This window comes from Myotis nattereri (assembly GCF_964212035.1).
Source record: "Myotis nattereri genome assembly, contig: HAP1_SCAFFOLD_119, whole genome shotgun sequence".
In the NCBI taxonomy this organism is placed as follows: Eukaryota; Metazoa; Chordata; class Mammalia; order Chiroptera; family Vespertilionidae; genus Myotis; species Myotis nattereri.
In genome coordinates, this window is record NW_027669660.1 from 55,001 (window position 1) to 67,374 (window position 12,374).

General features: G+C 63.1%; 1 protein-coding gene across 1 annotated transcript in view; it reads left to right on the plus strand.

Annotated features, from left to right (window-relative positions):
* The window catches only part of PARVB (parvin beta), a 65,957-nt gene extending 54,129 nt beyond the window's left edge, over nt 1-11,828 (plus strand). Inside the window, exons 10-13 of the mRNA XM_081115487.1 lie at nt 4,125-4,193; nt 6,055-6,156; nt 7,858-7,930; nt 9,221-11,828. Coding sequence (XP_080971613.1) covers nt 4,125-4,193; nt 6,055-6,156; nt 7,858-7,930; nt 9,221-9,297 — 321 coding nt within the window. The 3' untranslated portion in view covers nt 9,298-11,828. The remainder of the gene's footprint in view (nt 1-4,124; nt 4,194-6,054; nt 6,157-7,857; nt 7,931-9,220) is intronic.
* The last annotated feature ends 546 nt before the right edge of the window (nt 11,829-12,374 follow it).

A 12,374-nucleotide genomic window follows, 5' to 3' on the forward strand; every position in this document is an offset into this window, starting at 1 on the left:
TAGAGTTAGCGGCTCTGAGCTCAGTGTCTCCGCCCCTGGGCACCTTCCCACTCTCCTGCCCGCGTGTGCGGGGGCGTCCCCCGCCCAGGCCCGCGTGGCGGTGCGCTCCCTCCCATCGGGGCTTCCTCTCCGTGGGAAATGTTTGCACGCGTGTCAGCCGCCGGCTCTGGCTGGCCTCACTCCCGCGAAGCTGCGTCCCAGCCGGCTCCGTACGCGGGAGGCCCTGGCCCAGAGGTGCCGCGCGTGGCTGTGGCCGCCTCCCCTCAGACAGGAGCGCAGAGGACCGGCCTCCCCATCAGCCCCGCCGCGGATGGAAAACCCGCTCGAACCCGAGGCTCTGGAGTCGGGGCTGGGGAATTCGGGGGCGGGGGCTCTCTGCCAGGAAGGCCTGTTCTCCCAGGAGGAATGGCGTCTCGCCCGCAGCTCGTGCTCACCTGACCCTGCGGACGTCTCGCTGCGCACGGCTTCCTGATGTCTGCCAGTGACTCAGGAGAGAGCTTTGTCTAGGACAGTTTCCCCAAACACGGTTCTTCCTTTTTTGTTTTAAATGTGCTTTATTGGTTTGAGAGAGTGGGGAGGGGGAGAGAGAGAGAGAGAGAAACATTGATCGGCAACCCTCCATATGCACCCCCACTGGTGATCGAACCCATAACCAGGCGTGTGGCCTGACTGGGAATCTAGCCGCAGTCTTTCGGTTCACGAGACGACTCTCCAGCTAACTGAGCCACCTGGCCAGGCCCAAACCGCTTTCTTAATGCAGGACTTGTCAGAGCCTTTACGATGCTGCCATGCCTGGAATTCTCCGAGAGAGCTTGACAAGCTTGTTTGTCAGCAGTGAGATGTATGATCTATGTATTTGGGGTCGGACACATCACACCCTGTGGAACCGCCTTTGGAAGGTGCTGGTCCAGGTGGGGCAGTGGGAGCCGCAGGTAGTTCTGGGACACGCTTTGCAGAAGGCCGCGGGTCATCCCGCTGGCCCTCCGGGGTGGAGCCTTCTTGCCGTCCTTGCGTCATGAGGGACAGACCTCGGGCCTCCGAGCAGTGCCCCGCCCCCGCGCTGGCCACACCTGGCCCCAGGGCCCTGCCAGGGCTGGTTCGGTGGATGATTTAAATCTGGCTCCCCACTCATCAGCTGTGTGAGCTGAGCCAGATTGTGTGCCCTGCCTCAGTTTCCCCATCTGTCGTGTAGGACAGAGGCAGCCGCCACCTCACAGGGGTGCCGTGAGGGTAAAGTGTGCCCATGTCCGGCCAGGGTCCGGCACGCGGCACTCGGTCAGTAGGTAGCGCTGACCGGCAGCGGCCTAGGTAAGCTTAGCTTCCGTCTTCCAGGAGAAATGGTCCTAACTCGTCCTGCGAGAGGACATCTTGGGCACTGGCTGCTTAGCACCGAACAAGACAAAGTCCTTCCATTGCCCGACAGCTTCCCGCTTCCAGCCCCCACACTGAGCTGCTGTGAGGGGTTCCCTGTACCCCAGACTTAGCTGCAGGGGACCCTGCCCCCCATCCAGGTCGTTCCAGTCACCCCTTCTCTCTGTCCCATCCACCCACACCCGGCCGCGGCCTGAAGGTCCCAAAGGTTCGCACTCATCTTTGTGGCTGGGCTGCTCTGCCCACCCCTCCGCTCCTGAACGCCCCCAACCCCCACCCCCCGGCCCAGCGCAAAGCCCCTCTGTGCCCCCACCTCCAGGGCGGGAGGCACCCGCCTCTCCCGTGAGCCCCTCACCAGCCTCCCGCCTCCTTCCCCTCCTTGGCCGTGTCTCTCGATTTCTCCGTCCCCGTCGCTGGGTGTGTGCATGGAGGATCATGTCACAGGTCTCCAGGGTGGGCTCTGGCCTGCTGGCCCGTGTCCCCAGCACCCAGCAGAGGGTGGCACGTGGTGGCTGCTCCGTAAAACCGAGCAGAAGGAATGTGGAAAGGACCTCGCGTCCAGGGGTAGGGTGGGTGGGGGCGGGATTGAGTTCCAGGAAAGCTGGGTGTCAAGGCTGAGGAAGTTCACAGGTGACAGGTGTACAAACGCCCGCCTCCCGGGACCACGCCCACGGACCTGTTTACTGAAACTGGGAGGCTGCAGCCCAGGCAGCCTGCTTTCCATCTTTCATGGTCCAGGTGGCGCCCAGGGCACATTTAAAAGTTCAGTGACCTCCCTGCCAGGGGTCCTGTGGGGCCTGCGTGGGCGCGTGCACGTGGCTCGGTGATCAGGGATGCGGTTCCTTCTTCAGCCGGGAGAGTTTGGGGCGCAGTCTCGTTAAAACCAGGGGTTATTGTAAGAGCATTTCGTTCTAAACACCAGCTTTTTATTTCAGTAAATAGAGGTGATTCGGGAGGTGTTTCCCAAAGCCAGGGCTGGACGCGTCCCATCGACCCCGGGCGGGAGCTGGTCTCAGCCCCTGTCCCTTTGCCGGGGGGAGCTGGTCTCAGTCCCTGTCCCTTTGCCGGGGGGAGCTGGTCTCAGCCCCTGTCCCTTTGCTGGGGGGAGCTGGTCTCAGTCCCTGTCCCTTTGCCGGGGGGAGCTGGTCTCAGCCCCTGTCCCTTTCCCGGGGGGAGCTGGTCTCAGGCCCCTGTCCCTTTGCTGGGGGGAGCTGGTCTCAGCCCCTGTCCCTTTCCCGGGGGGAGCTGGTCTCAGGCCCCTGTCCCTTTGCTGGGGGGAGCTGGTCTCAGCCCCTGTCCCTTTGCTGGGGGGAGCTGGTCTCAGCCCCTGTCCCTTTGTCTCGGGGGGAGCTGGTCTCAGCCCCTGTCCCTTTGCTGGGGGGAGCTGGTCTCAGCCCCTGTCCCTTTGTCTCGGGGGGAGCTGGTCTCAGGCCCTGTCCCTTTGCCGGGGGGAGCTGGTCTCAGCCCCTGTCCCTTTGTCTCGGGGGGAGCTGGTCTCAGGCCCTGTCCCTTTGCCGGGGGGAGCTGGTCTCAGCCCCTGTCCCTTTGTCTCGGGGGGAGCTGGTCTCAGCCCCTGTCCCTTTCCTGGGGGGAGCTGGTCTCAGCCCCTGTCCCTTTGTCTCGGGGGGAGCTGGTCTCAGGCCCTGTCCCTTTGCCGGGGGGAGCTGGTCTCAGCCCCTGTCCCTTTGTCTCGGGGGGAGCTGGTCTCAGCCCCTGTCCCTTTGTCTCGGGGGGAGCTGGTCTCAGCCCCTGTCCCTTTGTCTCGGGGGGAGCTGGTCTCAGCCCCTGTCCCTTTGCTTCGGGGGGGAGCTGGTCTCAGCCCCTGTCCCTTTGCCGGGGGGAGCTGGTCTCAGCCCCTGTCCCTTTCCCGGGGGGAGCTGGTCTCAGGCCCCTGTCCCTTTGCTGGGGGGAGCTGGTCTCAGCCCCTGTCCCTTTGCTGGGGGGAGCTGGTCTCAGCCCCTGTCCCTTTGTCTCGGGGGGAGCTGGTCTCAGCCCCTGTCCCTTTCCCGGGGGGAGCTGGTCTCAGACCCCTGTCCCTTTGCTGGGGGGAGCTGGTCTCAGCCCCTGTCCCTTTGCTGGGGGGAGCTGGTCTCAGCCCCTGTCCCTTTGTCTCGGGGGGAGCTGGTCTCAGCCCCTGTCCCTTTGTCTCGGGGGGAGCTGGTCTCAGCCCCTGTCCCTTTGTCTCGGGGGGAGCTGGTCTCAGCCCCTGTCCCTTTGCCGGGGGGAGCTGGTCTCAGCCCCTGTCCCTTTCCTGGGGGGAGCTGGTCTCAGGCCCCTGTCCCTTTCCTGGGGGGAGCTGGTCTCAGGCCCCTGTCCCTTTGCTGGGGGGAGCTGGTCTCAGCCCCTGTCCCTTTGTCTCGGGGGGAGCTGGTCTCAGCCCCTGTCCCTTTGTCTCGGGGGGAGCTGGTCTCAGCCCCTGTCCCTTTGTCTCGGGGGGAGCTGGTCTCAGCCCCTGTCCCTTTGTCTCGGGGGGAGCTGGTCTCAGCCCCTGTCCCTTTGCTGGGGGGAGCTGGTCTCAGCCCCTGTCCCTTTGTCTCGGGGGGAGCTGGTCTCAGCCCCTGTCCCTTTGCTGGGGGGAGCTGGTCTCAGCCCCTGTCCCTTTGTCTCGGGGGGAGCTGGTCTCAGCCCCTGTCCCTTTGTCTCGGGGGGAGCTGGTCTCAGCCCCTGTCCCTTTGTCTCGGGGGGAGCTGGTCTCAGCCCCTGTCCCTTTGCCGGGGGGAGCTGTCTCAGCCCCTGCCCCTTTGCCTCTGCAGTCTCTCATTACCTTCGTGAACAAGCACCTGAACAAGCTGAATTTGGAGGTGACAGAACTGGAGACCCAGGTGAGTGTGTTCTGGGTGGGAGGGCTCCCATCCCGGGGGCCCCGTGAGCAAACCAGGTGCCATCGCGCTCGTCCCTGCAGCTCCAGCCCAGCCACCCCCGCTGTCTCAGACCCTCCGCCTTTCTTTCCTGGGGCCGTCAGAGCAAAGCTCACAAACTGAGTGGCTTAGACCAGCGGTCGCCAACCGGTGGTCCGTGAGGTCGGAAAGGTTGGCGACCGCTGCTTTAGACAATAGACATCTAGTCTCTCCCAGTTCCGGAGGCGAAAGTCCCAGCAGAGGCAGGGCTGGTGACCCCTGCAAACATTTTTTAATACTGACCCACGCCGTGTTCTGGGTGGGAGGGCTCGACAGTATATATATATATATAATGTTGTTGTTAATCCTCACCCGAGGGTAGTTTTCCATTGGTTTTTTTTTAGAGATAGTGGAAGGGAGAGGAAGAGACACAGAGAGAGATATGTTGTTGTGGGAGAGACACGTTGATTGGTCGCCTCCTGTGCACGCCCTGGCCGGGGCCTGGGGTCGAACCTGTAACCCAGGTGCCTGCTCTTTACTGGGAATTGAACCCAAGACCCTTCGGTGCCTGGGCTGTTGCTCTAAACACTGAGCCACGGGCCAGGGCTCTTTTCACGTTTGATGTCTCGTGTTAGTGATGCGTGTGACATCTGCAGGGTTTTGTATCCGATAAGGCAGCATGGATACCGGTAGGGAGAGGACTCATCTTGCAAACAGGCAACGTGCACTCACCGCACCGCTGCACACAGTGCAGACCCCACGTGCGTCCTCTCCCGCGGGGCTGGCTGAATGACATCTCTGGACTGGCCTCCTTGATGCCAGCACGCAGCATAGAACACGGGGGCTTTAGGCTGTGAGGGGGGGCAGCATCGCTCGCCTCTGAATTGGTCAAGGGTCCCCCCCCACACCCACTCAAAACGCGAATAGCACCGTGGGATGAGTTCCCAGCAGTCGGCGGGCGTCAAGACAAAATACCATTTCCCGGGATTAGCGGCCGGAATCTGGAGCCGCGAGGCCTGGCTCCGGCTCCTGGCGCAGCTGATCCGCTGAAGCCGGCTGATTGCATTCACTCCGCTCTCGCTAGTTTCTCATTTGCTTTTCTAATTAAAAAAGTAATTCAGGTTCCTTGTCGGGGAGTCTGAGACGGCAGATAAGCAAAACAAAGAAAATCCCCCGCAATGCCATCTGTGCCCGGGCTCCTCCCAGACCTCCCTCCTCACGGCCGTCCTCGCGGGCAGCGGGCCTGTGTGGGAAGCGAGCGCCGGTTTGCATGTGGATTGTGTGCGAATGCGTTGATTATTTCAGCGCCTTGCTAATGTGCACACACGGCCGCTGCTTACCTGCTGTCTGAGAGGTTAACGGTGCGGAAGTATACGAACTGACAGGCAGAAACCCTCCCTCCTCCCTCCCCTCTGTCCCTCCATCGTCCTCTCCAGGGGTCACTGTAGTTCCCGGTGCGATGGACATTTTTCTAGGTATTTTATGTCCATAAATGTATTTCCTTGATGGCACTGGATCACACTGCACAGCTGTTTGTAATGTTTTTTTCCCTTTCAATATATTTCTATTGATTTCGGAGAGGAAGGGAGAGGGAGAGAGAGAGAGAGAGAAACATCAATGATGAGAGAGAATCATTGATCAGCTGCCTCCTGCACGCTCCACACTGCAGATCCAGCCCGCAGCCCGGGCATGTGCCCTGACCGGGAATTGAACCCTGACCTCCTGGTTCATGGGTCAGTGCTGAACCACTGAGCCACACCGGCCAGGCCAGGTTCCTCCTCTTGAGTGGACATGTAGCAGTGCCGCTCCGTGCGCGAGCCACAGCGTCACCACGCGTTTCCTGTAGTTTGCAGACGGCGTGTACCTGGTTCTGCTCATGGGCCTGCTGGAGGACTACTTCGTGCCCCTGCACAACTTCTACCTAACCCCAGACAGCTTCGACCAGAAGGTACGCGCGTCTCCGCCACACGGTCAGGCGCCCCGCAGCCCTCTGGGGCCGGGCGCTCTGCAGACATGGAGCTGCACCACGGGTGGGCTCGCGGTTCGACGGGGCCCACGTGAAAGAAGGAACCCCGACGCGGGGCCGGGGGCTTGTTCTCTCCCGGGTATTTCCTGCCCGACTAGATCGTCCTTAGTAATCGTGGTCAGTGTTTGGTGCAGTTGCCCGCCCGTCCCCTGTACGTGCCAGCGGGCATCACGGCTGGGTCCCCTGCTGCTCCCCCAGCTCCCAGGTGCCGTGCTCAGGGTGGTGCCGAGCCCGTGGCGTGGCCTTGGGGCCGCGGCCTCCTGCCCCCCGCTCTTGCCCAACCAACACAGTCCTGTTTTATCCCTATGAAAACAAGGCATCTTCTTTGAGTATATATACACCTATATATATTTTCATTCCTGTGGATTGTGTCTAGGAAAATTCCCCGAATAGGATTGTTTGGGGCAAGGGCCTAACCTTGACGTTTGGGTTGCTGGCTCTCCGTCCGTGCCCCGCCCTGGGTGGCCGGGCCGTTTGCCTCCCACCTCCCGCCTGGGCCTCCTGAAGTCCAGCCGCCGCAGCATTTAGTCGCCTTGGAAACTTGGCAGATGGAATGACCATATTGCCTTGGACACATGGGCATCTGTCATGTCATTTCCCCAAAGTGCTAGGCCCACGAGTCAGAGAGGCGGGCAGCCAGGGGAACCCTTGAAGTCGAGCCAGTGCGTATCAGTCTGCCCGCCGCACCTGGTGGGCTGCTGGCGCGGCCCAGCACCCGTCCGGCCCCGCACCGAGATGGAGCAGTGAGTCCATGTGAATGGGAGTGTGAGGGAGAGGGCAGGGGACCCAGCCGAGCTGCAGAACCGGCAGGAAATGGTGCCTTGTGACGTCCTGGCCACGAGGGCACCGCTGGAGACGAGGCTCGTGCCCTGCGGGCGCGACTTGGCTGGTGGCAGAAGCATTGCTGGGGAGAGAGTTTTTCTTGGTTCAGAGGAATGAGACCGCTGGGGAGAATGGCGAGGCTAGCAGGCGGCCTGGGCGAGGCCCTGGCTGGAGGAGGAGGCCGCTCCTTCCCGTCCCGTTCGCCTTCGCCTGTGCGTGGGAGCTGGCGGGGAAGGCTGTTCGGTTCCTAAGTCAGGCTGGTGCCTAACCTGACTCTCCCTCTCCCCGTCCTGTCTCCGCCTGGACCCGCGGCCCGCTGTGCGTGTGCCGATGAGCCGATCTGGATGGTGGTCAGCTGATGGCTGGGGGGGGGGGGGGGTGAAGGGCTGCTCTGCGCTGGGGACAGGGCCCAGGGCCCGGCACCTCTGGGAAGTGACTTGTCTCCTCTGAGCCTCCGTTTCCTCATCTGTAAAATGGGGCCACTGTCACTTCTCATCCTGTGGATGTGCCAGGGCCTGGGGCAGACACACAGGGACCCCGAGCCCCCAAGAACGGGCTCCCTGCCTTCACCCCTGTGTCTCCCAGCTGCCCCTGATCACCGGTGAGGGGAGGAAGGACCACTAAGTGAGTCTGTGCCGCCTCAACAGACCTCTGCCCGCCGTGCCCTGGGCCGGGTGCCCTGGGCCTTGGTCATTAGAGACCACTCTGTCCACGCTGGCTCCCTCTGTCCTTTCGGAGGAGCGTGGGGGGGGCGGGCAGGCTGGGCAGCGTGGCCCCGGCGTTAACCCCGCTCCCTTGCAGGTCCACAACGTGTCCTTCGCCTTTGAGCTGATGCTGGACGGGGGGCTCCAGAAGCCCAAGGCCCGGCCAGAAGGTAAGGCCCGCCCGGCGCCCTGGGGAGGCAGGCGGCAGGGGAGGGGGCTGGGGGCCCCCTGAGGGTAGCCTCTGAGCGGGTGGCTCACAGGCCCGCTGTGCCGACCCGGGCGTCCCTGCCCCGTGGCCCGAGCTCCGGCTTTGGGGACCAGGCGGGCTGCGCTGACGGAGCCACCAGTGCCCGGTCTTCCGTAACCACGTGACCCGGAGCCGCGGCCTCTGCCCCGGGCCTCGGGGTGTAATGGCGTCTCGGGCCGGTGCTGGGGCTGGGATTGCGTCATGGCCCGAAGGACGCAGAGGCTGGCTTCACTGCCTGAGAGGCTGCCGGGCGGTGCCCCATGGCCAGTGAACGGCGATCTCGTGAGCAGGGAGGCGGCGCGTCCACGCCCCACGGGGGGCTGAGGCCAGGGCCCGGTGAGGCCCCCTCGCCGCCCCTTCCGGCCGCTGTGCCCAGTGGCCCACTCCAGGGTTCTCCGACTCGAGGGGCATCTGAATCCCAGAAGGGCTTCTCCAAGGACAGATCCCGATTCAGGGCTGAGGGATGGGCCCGACCAGTCCCATTTGTAACAGGTTTCCAGGTGACGCCAATGCCCTGCTTCCGGGGAACCCACTTTGAGAATCGCCGTCCTCAGCCAGCATGAGCCCTGGCGGGATGTGTTCATTCCTCTCCTGACGCCCATCCAGGGACAGGAAAGCCATCCCGTGGCCCATGAACCACAGCCCCGCCGCCCCCTGGGCCAGGGCACCTGAGGTCACAGGGTATGTGAGGACCAGAACCCGGTGCCCGGGTCCCAGGACCGGTGCCCTTCCCATCACCGCAGGCACCTGCATCTGCTGGGCCCCAGAGGGAGCTGACATGCCCCAGTGTCCTGGGCAGGCCACACCACGTGCCCAACTTCGGGGGGAGGGAGATGGCAGCTGCCACCTGTCCGCCCCAGGAGGCCGGCCCCGCAGCACCCATCGTCCTGGCACCGGTGAGCCCGTGGTGTGTGGCCCCAGCGAATGTCCTCGGCTGCCAAAGACCCCACTCCACGCAGACGTCACCGGTCGTCACACTAGTCCCCATGCGAGTCCCAAGGGGATGGAGGGGCACCCGTGCTGGCCACCCCAGGGCTCATCGCACAGGTGGCAGTCGGGGGCTCGCGTGAGACCTGTGTCTGGGATGCACTGCCCAGAGTGGCCAGGATGGTGCTCCGCTGCAGCCACGCCAGGCCCAGGCCCAGGCCCCGGCCCCAGCGCCAGCCAGGCCCCAGGTGCGTCTCCCTAACACTCCTCCCTGCTTCCTCTGCAGACGTGGTGAGCCTGGACCTCAAGTCCACCCTGCGGGTCCTCTACAACCTGTTCAACAAGTACAAGAACGCAGAGTGACGCGCGGCGACGTCCCTGCGCTCCCCACCAGCCCGCCCTCTCCCTGCTGCCCCCACCTTCCGGGGTTGTTGCCCCGACCTCCTGCCCGTGTCTGTGAGCTGCAGGGCTCTGAGGCCTCGCTTCTCTGGGCTCCCGGCTGAGTCAGCGGCTGTCGGCCTGGATCAGACGATGAAAAGGAAAAACGCCGGAACCCAGGCCCCTCAGCCCCGGGAGGGGCGCCCGCGTTCCATCTGACGGCACAATTAGGGGTCCCAGGCGTCGTCCGAGAGGCCCGGCAGCTCGGCCATCCTGGCGGGACCTCCCGGGAGCGAGGCCTTCTTAGTAAAGAGCGTTTTGCAGTTTTAAAAACTCCACTCAGGTCCCAGAAGCCTTTGCTGTGGCAGGAATGTCCCCCCACGTTCCTGCTTCGTGGCTGCTCCGCTCCGTGTTGTGTTCATCTCGTGTTTGCACAAACTTCTGAGGCCCCGCCGCCCGCCGCCCAGGGAGGGGGACCTGCCCAGGGGACGCCTCTGCTTCTGCTGCCGGTGGGCCGGTGGGAGCGGGGCGGCGGGATGCAGTTCAGAAACGTCCAAAGCAGGTGTATCCCTTCGCTCCGGGCGCCGCGCCAGAGCCGCAGACTGGGCAGCTCCGACGAGAGAGTTTATTCCTTCAGCCCCGGCCCGGGAGCCCGAGCGCCAGGCGGGCAGCGCCGGTTCCTTCGGAGCCTCCCTCCTTGGCCTACAGACACCTGTCCTCCCCGGTCCTCACGGGCGTCCCTCTGTGTGTGTGTGTGTGTGTGTGTGTGTGTGTGTCCCGATCCTTCTTATAAGGACACTAGTCATGCTGGGCCACCCCCAGCCACGTGACCTAATTTCACCGGCATCACCTCAGGCTGCCCTTTCCGAGGCCCTGGGGGTTAGGGCTCCAGCCCGTGGGTCCTGGGGGCCACGGCAGCCCTTACTAGGGGGAGCGAGGCTTTCCTCTCGATCCCCGAGTCTTGGCACTTCCCCTGGGCACCTGCAGGAGATGCTGCTCACCGCCTTGCCCACCGTGCGGAGGAGAGAGATGGGGAGTCTCCGCCGGGTGTCCGGTGGCTCTGTGCTGGGGCTCAGCCCCCAAACTCGGCCCCAGCGCCCCAGCTGGGGTTTATGATGTGCGTGCGAACCCCGGGGCGGCCCCTGCAATCAGCCTCCTCCCCCCTTTCTCTTCGAGGTTTGCCTTCCGCAGGGCACAGGCTGTGGAGAATGTGGCTGCTGTTCAGTGGGCTGTCCCTGCTCGGGATTTGGGAAAGGGGCAGCATGCCATCTCGGCCGGCCGCGTGCAGGCTGGGTGGGCTCAGGGCGTGTAGATGGAGGTGGCTGCCAGGGGGAAAGGAATAAGTAAGATGGCATTAGGTCGTCTCCGGCGGGGTGCATGGCGTGGCAGGGCGGTACTGGCACGTGGCTGAGCTGGGACAGTCAGTGCCGCCTTCATTACAGCCCCTGGGGCGGGAGGCCCACCCACCTGGCGTGCTGACCCGTCCCTGGGGCCATGCGGGGAGGAGGCAGCCTTGGGCGGCCTGCCCGGTGGGCAGCTCTGCGGGTTCCTCGGCCCACATGGAGGCCGGTGGGAGAGCGAAAGGAACAGTGAGATGGGGAACGGACTCCCCGGGCGATCGCCTCGCAGCGCTGACTGAGCCCATGGTTCCCGGGAGGGTGTGACATTTCATCTGAATTACTTTTCCGAGTTGGTTCAAAGGTTGGGAGTGCCTTACGCACACCTGCCCAGGCCCCCTTTGGCCGCACCATTTCATTTTTCCTTGTTCCACTTTCCAGTGTGAGTCAAAACTCACAGCGCGGCCTGGACGGGTGCACTGGGGGCCAGCCCCAGGCAGAAGTCGGGTGGCCCTGGCCCGTGTGGCTCGGTTGTTTGGGCATCGTCCCGTGCACCCAAAGGCCCCAGGTTTGATTCCCCATCAGGGTTCAATCCCCAGTAGGGGGCGTGCAGGAGGCAGCTGATGGATGTGTTGTTCTCTCATTGATGTTTCTCTCCCTCTCCCTCTCCCTTCCTCTCTCCCTAAAAATCAATCAAAATAAGAAGGGTGAGCTCTGCTTGGGGAATGAGTCCTTCGTGTGATCAACCCATCATTGTCTCGTTGGCTTGGGGACGTAGTTGTCTGGGCGTGAGTTCAGGTCAGGGAAGCTGGGCATCTTTGGGGTTGCACATGCCCAGGGAGCTGTGTTTCTCCGAGGGGCTCTCAGCACAGGAACCCAGTGAACGCCAGGCCGGCTCTCCAGGCCCAGGGGATGCGCCTTTGTCCCTCCCCCCACCCACTGGCCTCCGGCGCCTGCCTGAGGCTCCATTTCCCCTTTAGCAACCACAGGGATTATGCAAGTGCGAGCCCAGCGCCTGCCCCGCGTTTCAATTGAATGTGACAAAGAGCTGTGCTGTTCTAAAGCAACGGGATCCCTCCTCCTCCCCTCTGTGGGCCAGTGTTTTATTGTGTTTATAACCGTTTCAAGCACTGTTTACTTTGGATTTCTGGATATTAAATAAAGGCTACTCAAACCCCCGCTGTGTTGTTGACCTGCCTGCCCGCGACCGCTGGAAGCCGACACCTTCCATGTGTGCTGGGAGCCTGCGTGCCCTACGGCTATGAAGCCCAGGCTGTTAGGAGAATGCCCTGTGGTGGGAACTGCCGCTGGGATTCTAGGAGAATGTCCTGTGGTGGGGACAGGCCGCTGGGATTCTAGGAGAATGCTCTGTGGTGGGAACAGGCCGCTGGGATTCTAGGAGAATGTCCTGTGGTGGGAACAGCTGCTGGGATTCTAGGAGAATGTCTGTGGTGGGAACAGCCGCTGGGATTCTAGGAGAATGTCCTGTGGTGGGAACAGCTGCTGGGATTCTAGGAGAATGTCCTGTGGTGGGAACAGCTGCTGGGATTCTAGGAGAATGTCCTGTGGTGGGAACAGCCGCTGGGATTCTAGGAGAATGCCCTGTGGTGGGAACAGGCCGCTGGGATTCTAGGAGAATGCCGTGTGGTGGGAACAGGCCGCTGGGATTCTAGGAGAATGCCCTGTGGTGGGAACAGCCGCAGGGATTCTAGGAGAATGTCCTGT